Source organism: Trichosurus vulpecula, chromosome 4 (genome assembly GCF_011100635.1).
Source record: "Trichosurus vulpecula isolate mTriVul1 chromosome 4, mTriVul1.pri, whole genome shotgun sequence".
Classification (NCBI taxonomy): Eukaryota; Metazoa; Chordata; class Mammalia; order Diprotodontia; family Phalangeridae; genus Trichosurus; species Trichosurus vulpecula.
Genome location: NC_050576.1, coordinates 1,421,933 through 1,440,540, shown reverse-complemented (window position 1 = coordinate 1,440,540; position 18,608 = coordinate 1,421,933). Strand labels below are relative to the sequence as shown.

General features: G+C 43.1%; 1 protein-coding gene across 1 annotated transcript in view; it reads left to right on the top strand.

The window, feature by feature from the left end:
• Positions 1-16,248: 16,248 nt before the first annotated feature.
• ST6GALNAC5 (ST6 N-acetylgalactosaminide alpha-2,6-sialyltransferase 5) overlaps positions 16,249-18,608 on the top strand; it is a 249,649-nt gene continuing 247,289 nt past the window's right edge. Inside the window, exons 1-2 of the mRNA XM_036754107.1 lie at positions 16,249-16,278; positions 17,285-17,557. Of these exons, the coding sequence (XP_036610002.1) occupies positions 16,264-16,278; positions 17,285-17,557 (288 nt within the window). The 5' untranslated portion in view covers positions 16,249-16,263. The remainder of the gene's footprint in view (positions 16,279-17,284; positions 17,558-18,608) is intronic.

Here is an 18,608-nt window from a genome sequence, read left to right as displayed (position 1 = left end):
CCAGGAGCTTTTTCTTCCCAGGCCCCATCCTCTGATTGCAGACCCACTGATTTATTCCCCTTCTCCAATCACACAACAGATCCAACTCCTCTTTTTAAACCTGATGCCCTTTATAATACTCACTGATGATCCTTAACTAGATGCATCACTGCTCTAGGACTGGGCCTACAGCCTTTGGGAAAATGGACTATTGAGTCTTTCTCCCAGTGAGCAATGAGCAATAGACTCAAAGCACTGTAGGAAATTGAAGTCCTAGGGACTACTGTCTTTGGTAAATGGCAGCTGCATCCCCAATTTCAGAGGAAACTGAGCTACATGGGAAATAGTCACTTCCTGAGGATCAAACAGCTAACAAGTGTAGGAGAAAGGGATTCAAACATAGATGTCCTGATTCTAAGAGCTCTTTGTTGTTACTAGTTTCATTGTTCAAAGACATTATTGATTATGTAGGCCATGCCACTGTTTATCTGGGAAGGTGCATTAATTTTGCCAAGTAATAACTGATTATTTTCCCTGTTAAGACCATTGCTGAAGTGTTAGGTTCCATCACGGGCATCATATTTTAGGAAGTATCCACTCACCAATGGATACTCTCCAAAGGACATCAGCCAGGATGGTGAAGGGCTTTGAGTCCATGAGTCTGAGTTGGAAAACTGGTGGTATTTGGCCTCAATAAAAGAAGACTCAGAAGGATCCAGAAAGCTGGCTTCAAGTGTTTGAAAGGCTAGATTGTAAAGGACCCATCAGACATTTTCTGTTTGGTGCTAAAGGATGGACCTAGGAGCAGCAAGTTGAATGTACAAGGGGAAAGATTTAAACCTGAGCTAAGGAAAAACTTTATGAACAGAGCTGCCCCAGAGAGGAGGAAGCAGCCTGGGCAAGTGGTGGACTGCCCCTCTTCTAGGAGAGGCTAGAGGACCAGTGCGGGTGGGGGGTGTTTTATTAAAGTGTGAGCATGGACTGGACTATGTCACGAATATCGCTTTCACCTTAAAAATTCTGTGATTCTGTGGAGAACCTACTTTGAATTTTTCAAATATAACCCTTAGTTGCATGTATCTGTGTTCCTTAGAAGATTATATGTAAACCATTTGCATGAGTGCATGAGTCTCTTTCACTAGTCTATTTTCTTTCAGACATCTCTTAAGTGATAATGTCCTCCAAGATTTTGTCTTTGGCTTTTTTGTCTCTACATTCTTCTTGAAAATATAATTCACTGCCATAACCTCAATTATCACCCCTTTCCAGATCACTCCCAAATGAAAAGAATCAGTGCCATTCTCTTTCCCAGAGCTCCAGTCCCACACTCCCAAGTTGCAGCTGGAAATCTCCATTTTGATCCTCTGCTAGCACCTCAAACTCTCCGTGTCCAAAATTGAACTCATCATCTTCCTAAGAAAAAAACCTGTCCCCTACCAACTTACTGATTTCTATGATGGAATCGCTGACTCCAATAAATTGTCATATTGTCTCCACTCAGATTTTCTACTATATCTTCTAACTATCTCTACTTTCCTTCCCTTTTACATTCTGGCCTGCTCTCTCATCTGCCTGCCCTACATACCTACTGCTTGCCCACATACATCCACCTATGCTTTTCCCTCCCTTTTAAGAGTCATCTTTCCCCATTAAAATTAAGACACCTTGGAAATGGAGGGGATGATCATCAATTGGGGAATGGTTGAACAAGTTGTGGTATATGATTGTGATGGAATACTATTGTGTTCTAAGAAATGATGAGATCGATGATCTTAGAGAATGGGGAAAGACTTGCATGAAATAATGAAGAGTGAAATGGGCAGAAGCAAGAGAACATTGGAAACAGTTAATTGCAATATTGTTCTAAGAACAACTGTGAACAATTAGTTACTTTGAGTATTATAAATACTCAAATCAACTACAAAGGACCTATGAATGAAGATGCTCTCAATCTCCAGAAAAAGAACTGATAAATAGAAGTATGCATAATATGGTTTATATATATATGTATGTATATATACACATACACTATACATACATATATACATATCTAATACTGGCCTTCTCTCGTAAGGGGTGGGGAGGGAAGGAGAAACAAATTAAAAGTGCACAGCAGAGAATAAAGTAAAACTCAGAAGGATGAACAGAAAAACAGGGTAGCTTTGGAAATTATGTGTAGCATTTATTACATTAGTTCCTCAAAAAAAAGTAACGAGCATGAAATGAAGATTCAGGATTTCATATTGAGTCCTTTTGTGTTGTGCTGTGTTCATGGAAATTTTTTTTGCCTTTTTGTATTTAAGTTCAAAATGAATAAAAAATTAAAAAGAACTAAGATAAAATAATTGAGAGTACGGACCATTTTGTTTGGTTGGTTTTTTATTACTAGGACTTAATCAAGTGCCAAACATATACTATGTGCTTAGTAAATGTTTTCTCCATCTATCTGTCTGATTATTTGTCTATCTAAGGCAACAGAATACAGTTTCCCCTGAAAGGGTCCTAGGATGAATACAGGAGAATTGAGTCTCTGTTCCGCTTCTGGATATAATCAAGGCAACCTCACTTTTCCCATTTGCAAAGTAGGCATGAGAATACTTGCACTGCTCACTTCAGGAAGTCATTGTGTGGAAGTGCCTTGTGAAATGTAAAGCATTATGTGCATGTGGCCACTGCATGTCCCAATTAGTTCTCCTGGGATCCCTTTCCTTGGCGTAGAGGGGACCCTGACCTCTCTGAAGTTATGCTGGGGGAGCACAAGCTCTGGAAGTTTCTGTCATACTGGAAAGGCCTTGATTACCTTCCTGATAGAGCACTCCAAGGTTCCCAGGACAAGCCTGTCTAAGGCAAGAGTGACTCAGGCAGAACTACGTGCTGAATTAGTTGGCCCTAACAACCCCTGAAATAAAGAAAAATGAAAAGTTGCCTTCAGTCTTGTGAGCATACCCTTTCCCTCTCCCTTCTACAATGAAAGTTCCAGACAAGGAAGCAGAGAATAGCAAGAATCAAACAGATGTTAAGCTGTCCATTAACAAGGATTTCACTGTTGTACCCCTAAATGTGTGATTGGTATTCAATGACCAACAAATGGACATGCTACTGAAAGAAATTAATCATAGTCTTTGTGACATTCTTTCTATAAATGAAACCAGAAGAAAAGAATGAAGGTAAAGCAAAATGGCAAGATAGCTCGAAGCCCTCCTGGAAAGGTTCAGAAAAGGAGACAGTGGAGCTGGTTTTCTTGCCCATCCAAAGACAAGGTAAACCATCATTTTATAGGACACTTGGTCATGTCCTACTGAATTGTTCTTAATGAATGTTTGCATTAAGAACCCCAGGAAGGTTATGGAATTTGGATCCCCACATCTACTGCAAAGGATGAAGATCATTTCTATGAAAACTTCAGAAGACCCTCCAAATTAAATCAATGCATGTATTAGTGTTCAGTGACTTCAAAGCAAAGCAGGACATAGAGGAAGCCAGCAAAATATATGTCAGGAAACATGACTCAGGACTAGAAAATGAAGGAAGCCAATATCTTGTATAGGCAACTATATTTATTTATTTATTCATATTTATAATAAAAACTTTTTTAAGAATACAAAGTGGGCATTGGGCAGTGCCAAAGAACGTCATCCCCCCAAAATGGACTTGATTATATTGTGCCAGGTAAGAAATAGCAGTTGTTAATACTCATAATAACAATATTTATATAGTGCTTTAAAATTTGCAAAACATCCTGCAAATATTATCTCATTTTATCCTCACAATCCTAACACACAGGTGTTATTATTCTTCCAATTTCCAGATGAAGAAACCGAGGCTGACATGATTCACTGATTTGCTGAAGATCATATAGAGTCATTTTTAATCATCTGGCTCTCTACAGACAGAAGAGTTACTTGTTAGAACAAAGACTAACATCAATGCCAAATTAGAAGAAATGACAAAACAGAATATAAGCTCAATGAGAGGAGGAGATGCTTCATTTTATTTTGTCTTTGCATCCTCCAGAACCCAACACAGTGCTTAGTGAAAAGGAAACACTTCCAGGAAATGCTTGCTGATGAAGTGAAATCAAGGAAAGTATGACCTGATCATGTGACCACAGACAGATCTGAGCACAGATTAGGGAAGTTTAGCCAGTTTAAAGCCAACACAACAAGGAGGCTCCAAGAGCCTTGGAACTACCTTGATCTTCCCTCGTGGAGAGATGTGGTATCCAAGGGCAATACTCGTTCAAAATAAAACTTTGTCAAATCTTATTAAATGGGATGGTGGGGATTATGAACATCTCATATACATCATCTCATAAAAGAGTAAGAAAGTAGGAAGGGCATCACAAGTTCACAGAAAGCTTCATGCAAATTCCAGTTAAGCCAGATCATCCCTAGAGCATTTAAGGATGAAAGGGAAGAAGACAAAAAATGGACAAAAATGAAGAGGTCTTGGAAGACCTGGAAGCCAAATAAGTTGGGTTATTTTCCATTGATTCCAGTGAGCACATGGTGTCTGGAATCCAACCTCACAGTCCCTGATGTGCTGCAGAATGGTGCTGGAGAAAACAAAGGCTGAAAGGAGAGCAGAACAAAGATACACAGAGCAAATCCTCGCTAGAGAGGAAGAAATATTGAGGGCTTCACAGATATATGTATGAAGCACCTGCTATCTGTCAGTCGCTGTGGTGGGTACTGGGAAAACAGAATCAAAAGTCCCTTCTTTGAAGGATCCATCTCCCACTGGAGGCAGCAAGATGGACCCAGATAAGGTAGTACACCATACAAAGTATTCACAAAGGGCACTGATAACCGAGTAGATCAGAAGAATCTTCATGGAAGATGGAGCACTTGAGTCAAATCTTGATGGGAAGTCAGGATTCTAGGAGGAAGAGGTGATTGATTTTCAAGTGATCTGGAAGGAGGATGCTACACACTTGGAATAAATCACAGATCTTATTACTACCCAAAAAGGTGATCAAGAATATGTCAATAGCTATCAACCCAGATCTCCCATGTCTACAAAATCTTTTTGAGAATAACCAATACATGTTTCAAGGGCACCCATGACAAAAGCATGAAAGGAGAATAAGAAGGTTTTTGTAAGTTATATTATATGGCTAACCGCATCTTTGCAATCACACAAAATTGACTAAGAAGCATAGAAAACAAAAAAATACAATTGTGCTTCATTTCTGTTGATTACATGTTTAAAAAAATTACTTTTGGTAAAACAAAATGCTGATGTAAAATCCCTCCTCCGTGTCAACATGCATATTTTTAATTAAATGTTTTATTAAAAACAATAACACTGAACATTAATGTAATCAAACAGACTTGTTTGGAAATGATTTATATTTAATTCAATTTATCTAAACATATGCATATGAAGTAACATAAACTTTTTTTAGTTACTCCAAGTTCTCAATTCAGGTTCTTTTCTTGTCCATTAATTCTCATTCACTTTTCTTCTTTTTTTGAAAAGACAACACACTTTTCCTCTTCAATGCTGGTTTTCTCCAAGATATCTAAAGGTTCTTTCAGATTTATGTGCATTCCTCTCATGTACCAATGTTAATTGCATTATAGTATTCTGTTACTTTAATGTACCCCAGTTGATCTAACCAACCATTCCCCTACCATTTGGACAGTTAGGTTGCTTCCAGATTTGTCTGCTTGCAATTATCCATAATGCTGTTATGAAAATCCTTGAACAGATAGCTCTTTTGTTGTTGTTGTTGCTTGTTATTTTCTGATGACACTTTCATAGTATGATCCCTACAACTTAATTATTGGGCCAAAATGTATGACTGTTTAAACTTTTATTAGGTACTGCCGGATTGATCTAACACAAGACCCTTTTTTAAATTCCTTTTTTATTAAAAAGCATGTCTTTCTCTCCCAACTGCCTCCTTTCCATTAGAAAAAGGAAAACACTGTATAGTTGAGGTTCCCAAACAAGACCCTCTATCTCCCTTCTCTGTGCTTTTGCCTTGGCTATGCCCCATGTTTGGGATGTAACCCCACTTTTACCCTGCTTCTACTCCTTACCTATTCCTCTTCGAATCCCTAAACTGTGCAGGGCTCAGCTAGAATGCCACATTCCTTCATAGGTTCCCAAAGTTGGCAATACCACCCCCGGATGTGTGCTGGAATGATGGGGGACTTCAGACACAATTGGGGGGCACTGAATAAAAATAAGGGGATGGAATAAGGGTGGAAGCATAAGGAAAGAAGAGAAGAAAGTTTTGAAAAAATGTTTGCACATTTGTTGTGTAACAGAGTTAAAGCTGTAGTGATTACACTATTTTCCAAATAAACACACAAAATGCAAGTTATAACTGATCAGTGGTCATCTGCCAAGAGGTCTTAACAAGCAAGTGTTGGCAGGTGAGCATATCATGCATTGTTGGAAAGTCCAGCATGCAGCAACAAGAATTTGTCTGTGTAATGTCTTGTTTACAATATGATGCTATATGGTTACATGACACAACATTGCATCATCAAAATTTCAATGCAGGAAAATACCCACAAATTTACAAAAAATCAATAAATTTAAGATACATTATTTTTGAAATGATGTGAATTTCAAAGAAAAATTCATTAAAGGTTTAAAGAAAGTAGATTTCCAGGGCACTGAGTAATTTTTAAAAGGGGGCAGTAGACTAAATAAGTTTGGGAACCTTGTAAATGAAGCCATTCCTGATAGTCACAATGACTTGGACTTTCTCCTCCAAATAGTCTTCTTTCTCCTTTATAGATATTTTGTATTCATCTCTTCTAAAATGAAAACCCACAGCTGGGCATAAAGGGCTAACACACTTTCCTCACTTTCTCTCCCAAAGGGTAAGGAGTCCACATACATGGACCCACCAGTTTCCATCCTAGGGGAAGACACTCCCTAAAAGAGTAGCTAGGCTCCCTTCATATTTTTCCACATGTCCTCTGGAAAGGCAAGTGCAGGACTGGGTTACTCTAGGTCATCTTCTCTGAGGGATGGAGTAGCTTCCACTGGCTCCCTCAAAAGAAGAGCTCTCAATGACTTGGAGAAGCAGCCTCTCTGAACCTCTCTAACTACTACGGTAGCTGCCAATCCTGAGAGTCACCCTGAGGAGGTTATGTTTGCACCTTAAATCAGAAAAGAACAAATACGAAAGAGACTTCAAAATCAAGATCAGATTTGTCCATGCAGGATGAGGAAAAGAATCCTTTCTTAATGATGAATGAGCCTCCTCTAGTACAAACAACTCAAAGGGCAATAACCCTGAAATTACTGGACATGAACTCAAGTATTCCCTCTGACTCCCTGTGGGCAGACCACTTTATTTCTGTGGGTCTCGGTTCCCTCATCTATGCGATAAAGGTATAGAACTAGATAACCTCTACAGCTCTATATCTCTGATCATCTACCTTTCTGTTGTGTTTTATTTTCTTTCTTTTAAGAGTAAGACAGACCTATAGTTGTCAGATGAAAATTGGAAGCAAAATATGGGAATGTGAAGGAATAAAGAACTTGTCTTTGACTTCTCCTCTTTTCTAGTTTTATTTAATTTGCCTGTTAACAACATATTCATTTTATTTCTCACTAAAACTTTTAAAATGAACCAGTACATTTTAATGAAATTAGAAATGTCTGACTTGAAAATAAAAAAAAAATAACCTTGCTTTTTTTTCTGAGAAAGCTTGGAATAGAGGTCAAGAAGTGAGGGGGTGCGCTACGGACATTGAATGCTCCATAACATGTCAGATTTTGTTGGTTTACTGGTTTTGCTTGAGAGATTTAATTTGTTACAAGGGGAGGCCAAGACTAGTAGGGGAAGGGATGAGACATATCCAGCAATTGTGGTAGCAGAAAGAAAACTGGAATCCCTCAGAAGCTGCTCCACCACAAGGGCCTGTCAGATGAGTCTGTTCTTTTCCATTGGTAATTTCCAACATAAAGGGAAGGCCTGTTCTCTTTCCTGCTTCTGGTTCCATGTTCCCCTACTAAGTTCCTAATTTCATACATTGTCAGTTATATTTTAATATCTAACTTATATAATGGAATGTCTAATTCCTTTCTCTTTTTCTCATTGCTTCTACTCCCATCCCTACAAAAATAATACCCATTTGATTGGGTGTGATAGCACCAGAAGCAGAAATGTGGCAAAATTTAAATTGGGAGAAATCTAGCTGAGACACCTGGATTCGAAAAGCAAATTATGATTGCTAGATTCACTTTGTATTGAGCTGGTCAAGCCTAATGAACTCAAAACGGCCTTATTGATGGGTCTGCAAGTCAATTAAGTGTTTATGAATTCTTCCCATACTCAGTTCTTTCATGCAATCCTAATTATTAAATTTAAGGTCCACCAAGTCCTACACATAAAAGTGAAGACCCTTGGAATAAAAACCCCTTAGACTCTCAATTGGGAAATGTGCAGACTTTGGCAATGAAACTATCTTTTAGTCATTTTTTTTTTCTGGATCATGCATTGAGGTAATGTGATTAAGTTTAGTCTCTCCATTACTTAGGTGATTATAGTATCATAGATTTAGCACTAGAAAGGGTGTTAAAAGGTCATTCTGTCCAGCCCTTTTTTATTTTACAAAGGAGGAAACAGTCCCAGAGAATTGCCTGAGGTGCCATAGGTAATAAGTGGTAGTGACAGGTTTTGAACTCAGACCCTCTAGTGCCAAATCTGGTGTGGTTGGGTGTTTCTTCCCATTGTAGTTTAGAGAGGTGGCTACGCTTAAGAGAAATTAAGGAAGTGAACCTAGGTTTCACTGATTCCAAAGCTCAGTCACCCAATTAATCAACCAACCAACAAGCATCTATTCATGACTTACCATGACAGAGATAAGCCCTCCAAAAGCTTACATTCTAATGAGGGAATTGAATTACATTCTAATGTTATGTTAATAACTATCTATGTAAAAGATATAATAAGAGGATATATAGAAGATCCCTGGAACAGAAGCTCATACAATTCTAGACTTAGTGGTGGGGGAAGGAGGCCACCTAAATGGTGGGGAAGCCCAGCCCCCTCATTACTTTTAAGTGCAAGCAAAATTATTAAGTTCTAACTATGCAGTAACATCATGCTTTCCCCTCCCCCATCCACACACATTCAGGTGTGCGTTTGAGGCAGGGGAGCCGCCTCCCCCCATTGAATATGTCTTTTCTAGAAATAAAGGGAACAGCTGCTTTTCTATGCCTGTCACAGGCCCTGGGAAGAAACACTATCATAGACCGTGGTTAGGCAGAGTTGTAGGATTTACTGGAGACATATGCCCCATTTCCTCCCTTCAACCCAAGTGTGACAGCCACCAGAGGAAAGAGGCTTTGTGTGTTATGATAAGGGTCAACCCCCTTGTTTAATGTGGAGGATAGGTATGGCCACATGGGTTATCTAAATGTAGAAATGTAGCTCGTGGGTGGTGCAGATAGATATGCTCTGCAGCCTGGCCTGCGTCTGTGGAGAAGAGAAAAAGCAAGTGCAAAGCCTTCATAGGGGAGCTAGGGGACCACTGGAAAGGGCAGGCTTCTGGAGGCTCTCTCCTCCAGTCTCTGACACGGGGATCGCATTGGAATTACATCTGTTTGCCGAAACTCAAACAGCTGACTATGGATTTTTGGTACATTTCAGTCTAGATAACTTCTCAGTTTCTGTTGTTTGCTTGTAAATAATTTTACCTGCTATTTTATAGTTGCAATGGCCTTCTCTGGCAAGGAGTAATTAAGAGTCACCAGCAAAGCAACTATCTTTCTGAACCAGAGAGATAACCAGAGACTACCATTTTAGCTCTTTCCAATTAGATTTTAAGCTCCTTGAAGGCAGGGATGGTCTTTTGTCCCTTTTCATATCTTCACCCCTTAGCACAGTTACTGGCACATAGTAGGAGCTTAAAAATGTGGATTGACTGATTACCTCTCCCCTTTTACTGTCCCTTCGCTAGTGTGCCTAGAGTCACAAGGAACATCTGAGCCTCAGTTTCTTCATCTATAAAAATGAGGGGGTTTAAGGAGATGAGCTCTAAGGTCTCCTCCAGCTCTGAATCACTGAGCCTACAAGTCTCCATTCTAGGGGAATACCCAAGGACCAGAGATCAGTACTATTAAAACCAAAATGAGCATCAAATTGCAAATTGATACTTATTCTTTTGGTCAGTAGATTCAGCAACCACCAAGCTATTGCCCCCAAAGCAGGGAAAGGGGAGATCCTGCTCCAGGAATTGCAGCAGATGCCCTTGGTAGCAGATGTCTACCTCATAGCCATCCTCCCCAGGCACAAATGGGCAGCTTCTCTTTGGCCTGAATGGATGCATTAGGGAAGCTCCGCCCACCACTGTACCATGCGCTGGAAAGTTGAGCAGTAGTCCTACAAAATGCATGAGCTGCCTTTTGTGGCGTGTTGCAAGCAGTCTGGAAGAACCAGGGGATAATTTGCTTTCAATGATTAATCAAGCTGGCCCTTCCTTTTACTAATTTAAGTGTCAAGTGCAGCTACATAGGCAAGTATCACCAAGGCCTGGCCGTATTCTCATCCCATGGCTGTCTGGTGCCATCTGAACACAGAGCACAAACTGCATGAATGGTTCATTGGCTTCCCAAGCTGGCTGTCTTTTTTGAAAGAGTGAATCATATTCACTCCTCCAACCATCAAAAGAACTTGCTACACTGGTGTTAACCATTTCATCTTACTGAGAAAATGCTGAGTGTATGATCCTAGCCTTCCATAGCTATAAACAGTCTCAGTTCTATAATGTTTGTGAAGGAAGAAAGGAAGGAAAGGAAGGAGAGAGGGAGGGAGGAAGGAAGGAAAGAAGAGAAGGAGGGAGGGAGCGAAGGAGGAAGGAAGAATTATCATGTCTTTTTTTGGCCTTGAGAAATCTGTTATTGGCTCCATAGTTCACTTAGCCTACAGAACATTTCCATCTTAACAAAATTTCTAGCATCATATTGTCATAGGTGATATGTTCAGTAATATCACAAAAAATAATTTTGACTATTTCAGAATAAATATGCTATATTTTTTCTGTCAGCACCATGCTTCCATTTTCTTTTAAAATTATTTCTGTCTTTTGTTTCTATACCATCTTCATTTCTAAATAGATCCCTCTCCTATTTGTCTATAAAACAAGAGTTTTTACCCTGGGTCCCATGAACTCTGGGTTTTTAAAATAAATTTTGATAACTATATTTCAGTAAAATTGATCTCTTCTGTAGTCCTATTATTGTATTTTTTAAAATGCTTCAGGTTGAGCAGAGAGTCAAAAGGTTCCAGGCCACCAAAGAGGTGAAGAGCTCCTGCCTGGTACAGAGCCACCCATTGCACCAAAGGTCAAATCAGGAAGCAGAAAGAATCTCAGCCTGACCACCTCTGCATCTGCAGGCCCCAGCGCCCGCCATGTTCCATCCCCAGAGCTCCTGACCTCTGCGAGGTGGAAAAGGGGGACATTTCCCTTTTCTTCTTCAGGACAATGCTCTATCATTATAATTGCATACATGCCGGCATTTTCAACAGGCACAGGTGTCAACCTAAACGCAAACTCACAATTGGAATTTCCCAGCACAAAACAATAATTAAAAAGGCTTTTGAAATAAAAAAAGTTTTCACAGAGGTACTTTGAGCCATTCATGCAAGCAGGTTCAAAGAAAGGGAACAATGAGGACCTGGAAGTTCTTCTAAAATGAGAGTGTGAACCATTTTATCTCCAGCAGACAGAAAAATGTCATTAGAGAAAAGAATCTGCAGGCCCTGTTAATAATGAGGATGGAATGGGCTGAATGTTTGACAAGCTTGAAAATCATTCCAGTGGAGGATGGGAAATGAGCACTACACGCTGCTCAAAGTCCAGGTAGGGCCAGACCCTGAGGCATTAAGGGGCCTGATGGAGCAACTACTGAATGCAAATAATTTAGATGAAGGTTTAAAAGATAAGCACTGTGTGAACCAGAGAATTTCAGGGCTTCCAGAGACTTAAGAACTTTTCACATGTGGGAGGAGGAAGATGACAAAAAGTAATGATACAAATTGAGAATAAATATAGCTGGAAAAGGGTGTCCATGCTAGATGTAAAATCAAAAGGCAAACATTACAGATATGCACATACAACTCCCTCTATAAATACAAAGCCCAATAAAGGTCAGAATCTTTTCTAAAACTTACAGGCTTCTTGACTGGCCTGGGGGCATTGAGAGGTTAAGTGACTTGTCCAGGGTCATACAGCCATGGTGAGTAAGAGGGGAAGCTTGAACTCAGGTACTAGTGAACTCAAGCACTCAGGCACTGAGGCAGTGAACTCAGGCACTCAGGCACTGAGGTAGTGAACACTCAGGCACTCAAGTAGTGAGGTAGTGAACACTCAGGCAGTCAGGTACTGAGCTAGTGAACTCAGGCACTCAGGTACTGAGGTAGTGAACTCAGGCACTCAGGTACTGAGGTAGTGAACTCAGGCACTCAGGTACTGAGGTAGTGAACACTCAGGCACTCAAATAGTGAGGTAGTGAACACTCAGGCACTCAGGTACTGAGGTAGTGAACACTCAGGCACTCAAGTAGTGAGGTAGTGAACACTCAGACACTCAGGTACTGAGGCAGTGAACTCAGGCACTCAGGTACTGAGGTAGTGAACTCAGGTACTGAGTTCAAGTTCTACCTCTTACTCATCCTGGCTGCATGGCCCTGGACAAGTCACTTAGCCTCTTAGTGCCCTCAGGCCACTCAAGAAACCTGTAAGTTTTAGTAAAGGTTCTGACCTTTTTGTACTGAAAGAGAGGGAGATATGTGTGTATTTGTAATGTTTGTCTTTGGACACCCTTTCATATATACATATATGTGTGTGTACATGTGCATATATATGTATGCATCTGTACATGCATGTACATGTGTGTATGTGTCATGTATATGTATATATCTATGTGTGTATGTATGTGTCTATGTGTATATACGCATATGTGTGTGTGTCATGTATTATTGTTAAGTTGTTTTCGGTCCTGTCCAGCTCTTCATGGCCTCATTTGGGGTTTTCTTGGCAAAGATCATGGCCAAAACAATCTCCAGATTGTTTTACAGATAAGGAAACTGAGGCCACAGAGTGAAGTGACTTGCCAGGGTCACACAGCTGATAAGTGTCTGAAGGCAGATTTGAACTCAGGAAAATGGGCCATCCTGACTGCAGGCTGATGCTCTGCGTACTATAGCGCCACCTAGCTGCTGCACATGTGTATGTACATATAAGAATATGCACGTATGTATGTGTATTCGTTATACCTAGAGATAAATATGTACATACGTTTATACGAAGATCCCTTGTTTGCTGTTTAGTCATTTTTTCAGTCATGCCTTACTCTTTGGGGCCCTTTTTGAGGTTTTCTTGGCAATGGTACCAGAGTGATTGGCCACTTCCTTCTGTAGCTTATTTCACAGATGAGGAAACTGAGGGAAACAGAATTCAAAGAGTTGCCCAGGGTCACACAGCTAGTAGGTGTCTGAGGCAGGATTTGAATTCAGGTCTTCCTGACTCCAGCACTCTATCTACTACACCACCTAGCTGCCCCACATAGAGATATGTGTATGTGGACATGCAACACATGTCTGTCTAAACAACATTGGCTCCTGTATATGAAATGATATATACAACTATTATGGAATATGTGAAGTGGTGTTGTGTGATTGAACACATGGCACATATGTGGTTATGTATTTGCATCTGGGGGTATGTGTGTTTTTATATACACAAATAAGGAGATGCTTCATAGTGTATAGAGAACAGGCTGGAAGGTCTAGGTCCAGCGGACTTGGCTTCCAATCTGCTCTCTGGCACATAGTGGACATGTGACCACGGACAGGTCACTTAATCTCCCAGTTCCCCAGACAGACAACTCGAAAACCGTGAGTTGAAGAGAAGATGCCTGAATTGGGATCTGTTATCAATAGGGGAAATTTCTCCCTCCCTGGGTGCCTGTGTTGATGAAGTCACAGCTCAAATCCCCAGTCAGATGGATACAGACATCAATAGAGTGGGGTGTCTATTGACGTCGATATGCATTTAAATCCAGATAGACAGATATACATACATATGCACACACATATACATATATACACACAACACACATTCATCTATTCAAAAGTGGGTGTATATGTATACGTATATGTATAAGTGCATGTGTGTGTATCTTGTTGTTACAGTTATTTCAGTTGTGTCCAACTCTTTGTGACCCCATTTGAAATTTTCTTGGCAGAGATACTAGAGTGGTTTGCGATTTCCTTCTCCAGTGGGGTGTGTGTGTGTGTGTGTGTGTGTGCGCACGCGCGCGCGCGCGCGTGCGTGTGTGTACAAGAGCTCTTCTTCCCCTCTGCAATCACCTTCCACCACCCCTTGTATATTGTCTCCCACTGTAGGGTGGAACCTGCTTGGGAGCAAATGCTATTTTTGCCTTTCTTTGTATCCACTTCGCATCACTTAGCACCATCCTTGGCACACAGTAAGTGCTTCATAAATGTTTGCTTGCTGACTGACTGCATCCAGGAAACTGCCTCACATAGTGAATCAGCAACTTTTGTTCAATTTATCATCTCAAAGGGTTGCATCAGGCACTGAGAGGTCAGAATATCATAGATTTAGAGCTGGAAAAGACCCTTAGAATTCTTTGAGCCCCTCCCCCTCATTTTATACATGAGGCAACTGAAGCTAAATGAGGACTAACCATGTGTGTGACCCTGGGAAAATCGTTTAACTCTGTTTCAGTTTGTTACTGTTATCGTTCAGTCTTTTTTCAGTTGTGTCCAATGTTTGTTGACACACAGCTAATAAGTACCTGAGGCCAGATTTGAACTTAGAAAGAGTCTTCCTGACTCCAGGCCCAGTGGCCTGTGCACTGTGGTACTATCTAGCTGCCCCTGCAGCTAGTTTACTTATCTGCAATATGGTAAGAATCCACCTGCTAGAACTGTTGTGAGGACAATGTGAGTTTCCAGTTCATCCTTCATGTAGCTTGCTTGCATGTTGTCTCCCCCATTAGATCATGGGCTCCTTGAGAACTCTGCAAACCTTTCCGAAGTTCTATATAAATGAAGATGATGATGATGATGATGATGATATAACTTTCCCAGGGTCACACAGCTAATAAGTATCTGATTGAATCCAGATTTTCCTGACCCCAGAAGTCTATCCACTGTGGTCAAGCTTCCTCTCAGTTTGATGAGAAGCACACTGTTGGGAGCTACTGGACAGAAGTACTAGAAACCTTCGGCCACCGTCAAGGTTACCCCTAGCACACCAAGGGAAGCCCCTATTGAGAGTGGGAGCAGAGAAATCAGTTGCAGGGGTGCTGTCCTCTGGGTTAGGGTCTTACCCCCAGTCACACAGTGGCTGTCGGAGGCAGCTCCTCATCTCAGGTCTTCCTTGGTCTTAGGCTACTTATCTATCCACACTAGCTGCTCTTGCTGCTACTCCTCTTCCTCCTCCTCCTCTGCTTTATTATTCTCATCCCTCTGGAAAGGATCTTCGAGGCCAGGTAGTCCACATTTCCTCATTTTCCAGATAAACAACTGAGGCCTAAGACAGTTACGTAACAGCCAAAGTCACCTAGGGAGCGAGTGTCCACGATGGAATTCGACCCCGGGTCCTCAGATTCTAGAGCCCGGTGTTCTTTCCACCATACTAGGCGCTGGAGGGAGGCGCCTCAGTCTTCCACATCCTGGAGAGTTCGCTTCAGTTTACTGAATTAACACGGCACAAAGCAGCTGGCCTGCTCCTCTGCTATCACCCAGCCAAAAAAAAAGCCAATTCTCCCAATTCCGTTTATTGGATGATTTCATTTAAAAGGGAGCAATTGTTCCCTCTCAGTGTTTGCCAGCGTAAAAAAAAAGAAAGAACTGGAAAGAATGAGGCCCAAGTGAACTTCCCAGCCGCCTAAATGCTAGGCTGCAAAGATGTGATTTCCCCCTTTTGTAGGGGGAGGGATGCAGAGGGTTTTAGGACCCAGCAGGCGGCGGCAGGCGGCAGTTGTGTAGATTACTGAGAGAGTAAGAGGGTCCAGTTCAGTTTTAATTCTGTCTCTAATCTCGGCAACAGCAGCGCTTTTCCCATCCCAACCCCAGCTCGCTCGCTACCTGGCCGGAATAGCCCCGCCGCCGCCGCCGCCACTTCCTCCGCAGGCTGCCACCGGGCTCCGAGCCCCCACCCCAGCCTCCTCATCGCCGCCACCCCCGTGCCCACTTTCCCTGGCCATGGAAACCCGAGGAGAAAAAGTGGTCCCGGACGCCCGTGCCTGAGGATTCGGTGCGGAGGAGGCGCCCAAAATGAAGACCTTGATGGTGAGTCGGACCTGCCAACTCCTGGCGGGGGCTGAGACGGGACCCTGGCAGAGCAATGGCCCCTGGGGAAGGGGCCCCAGGGTTGGGGAGCGCAAGGCGCGCAGCTGCGAACCCCGGCTCCCCGGGCTCCTCAGGTTCCTAGGGACAACTTTCCACCTGCTTTTTTAATGCGTGTTTACACACACACACACACACACACGCATATCCCCGGTGCCTGCCTATGCCGTAGCTTCCAGCCTGGGGAAGAGAATATTGGGAATGTGAAACTCAGGTACATACGCTCTTCCTATGGTCCAGGGTGGGATGTCCAAAAGGCAGGTGGGAAAGAGGCAGCGGAAGAGGAAAGGGGGGAAGCGTAAGGGGAAAGGGGGAAGGGTCAGTCTCGGGGAAACGGTTTGGGGCGGGGGACAAAGAGGAAGGAGGAAGGGGCGAGAGTTCCCCGAAGACTTTCTCGGTTTTCCAGACGGGTTCCAAACTTGCAAGGAGCAGCAGTGATAGACGGAGAGGAAGATTGTGAGAGAGACAGAGAGAGAATCTGGTCGGGGGGGGGTGGTGGTGAAAAGGATCTGGAGCCAAAAGCACACACTGGGTCAGTCCTCCCTTCCCCTCTAAGGTCCCAGCTGAGCATCCCCTCGCAGCGCCTGCTACCTCCGGGTTCGGATGGCCAAGCACCACCTGCCCCCTGCCGAGAGAGCCAGGGAGCGAGAGGCGGCGGCCGCGGCAGCAGCGAGGCGAGCCGAGCCGAGCCCAGCCGGGCCGGGAGCATCCTCTGCTGTACGGGAGAGGGCTGTGCCGGCTCCCTGAGGGAGGGCTGGAGGGCAGGCGGGCAGGCTGCACACACTGAAGGAGAGCAGAGCACAGAGCAGGCGCCAGCCGCTGGAGCTCTCCCAGGTGCTGACCCCACCGGGGCGCCAGGCTCTGGAGCTCTCCAGGGTTCTGACTCCACCCTCGTCGCCCTTCGGCCGGGGGTAGAGCGAGCTGAGCGCTGTTTTCTCTCCTCTCACAGCGCCATGGGCTGGCTGTGTGTCTAGCGCTCACCACCATGTGTACCAGCTTGTTGCTCATGTACGGCGGCCTCGGCGGCGGCCAGAAGGAGCCCCCGCAGCAGCGGGAGCAGGAGCAGGAAGTGGCAGGGGCCAGCGGCAAACCCGCAGCTGAGAGCAGCCGGCGCTTGGGGCTGACCGGCAGCAGCAGACAACTGGGGCAGTCTCCGCAGCGCCCAGGAATTCCTCAGGGTGGGCGGCTCATGGATGGATACATCAGCGTCCTGGATCATAAGGTGATTTCCCCGCCCCCTGCCATCCTCCTCCCACCTACACATGAACACACATGCACTCATACACTCAGAGCAAGACTGAACCAAATCATTCATTGCTCTCAGGATTCTTCCTGGACTCCCCACTCTAAACCCCACTAGGTATAGGACGCGAGGGAGATGCCACTTGGAGACCCAGGAGGAAGGTAGATGTGTGGTTGAATGGACAGAGGTGGGGATTCGGCCTCCAGTCTTGGGGAAGGGATGAAAAGTTTTACTAAAGACTGAGGGGAGGTAGGGAAGAGGAGGCTAAGATCCGCTTTCCTTTGTTTTCCTTGGTAGCCTGTATCTTCTGCCTGGACAACGTGTCTGGGGGTTTCTTCCTCACCCCGAGCCCCGCAATTGCTCAGTTTCCCATGATATAGGAAGGTTACTTATGAATCCATTTCACATTTTCCTGAAACTTCTGGCTCAAGTTAAATTTGACTGGAGTGAGGGATGGGAGGCACAAAGACACTGAAGGGGGTGAGCAGTAGTGGTTCTGTGTACTCTGTCCTAATTAGTGAGTCAGCTCCCAGGAGCTCCTTAGATACTGGAGTTCTTTTCTGATTTCTCCTCCAGATGGTTCTGGTTCAGTTAAGTCCTGTAGAGCTAGGCAAGAAAGACTTGAGGCTAAGACCTTCCATCCCTGAGACCCTTTCTCCCTCTTCCTTGCTAGAAACTGCTACAGGGGGTGCCTAATAAGTAATAATAGGGCTTTTAAAAAATATAAAAGTTTCTTTCCCACAGAAATAATAAATCTCTGGTTTCATTGTGCAATGCATCTGTGGAGACCCCGATTGAGTTTTCTGACTCCAGAAGATGTTTAATCCTGGGCGAATCTATCCCTCATTATCCATAGCTGCTAATATTCTTATTAAACTGCAATTCTATTCAATATTTACTTAATCAAGCTGGAGAAATACTAGAAATCAGTTCAGTATGGGGGCTTCATGAAAGATGTTTGAATTCATGGCTGTATATCAGAAAGAGTTGGGAATAAAAGGGTTTAAAAATACATCTATGCAATTATTTC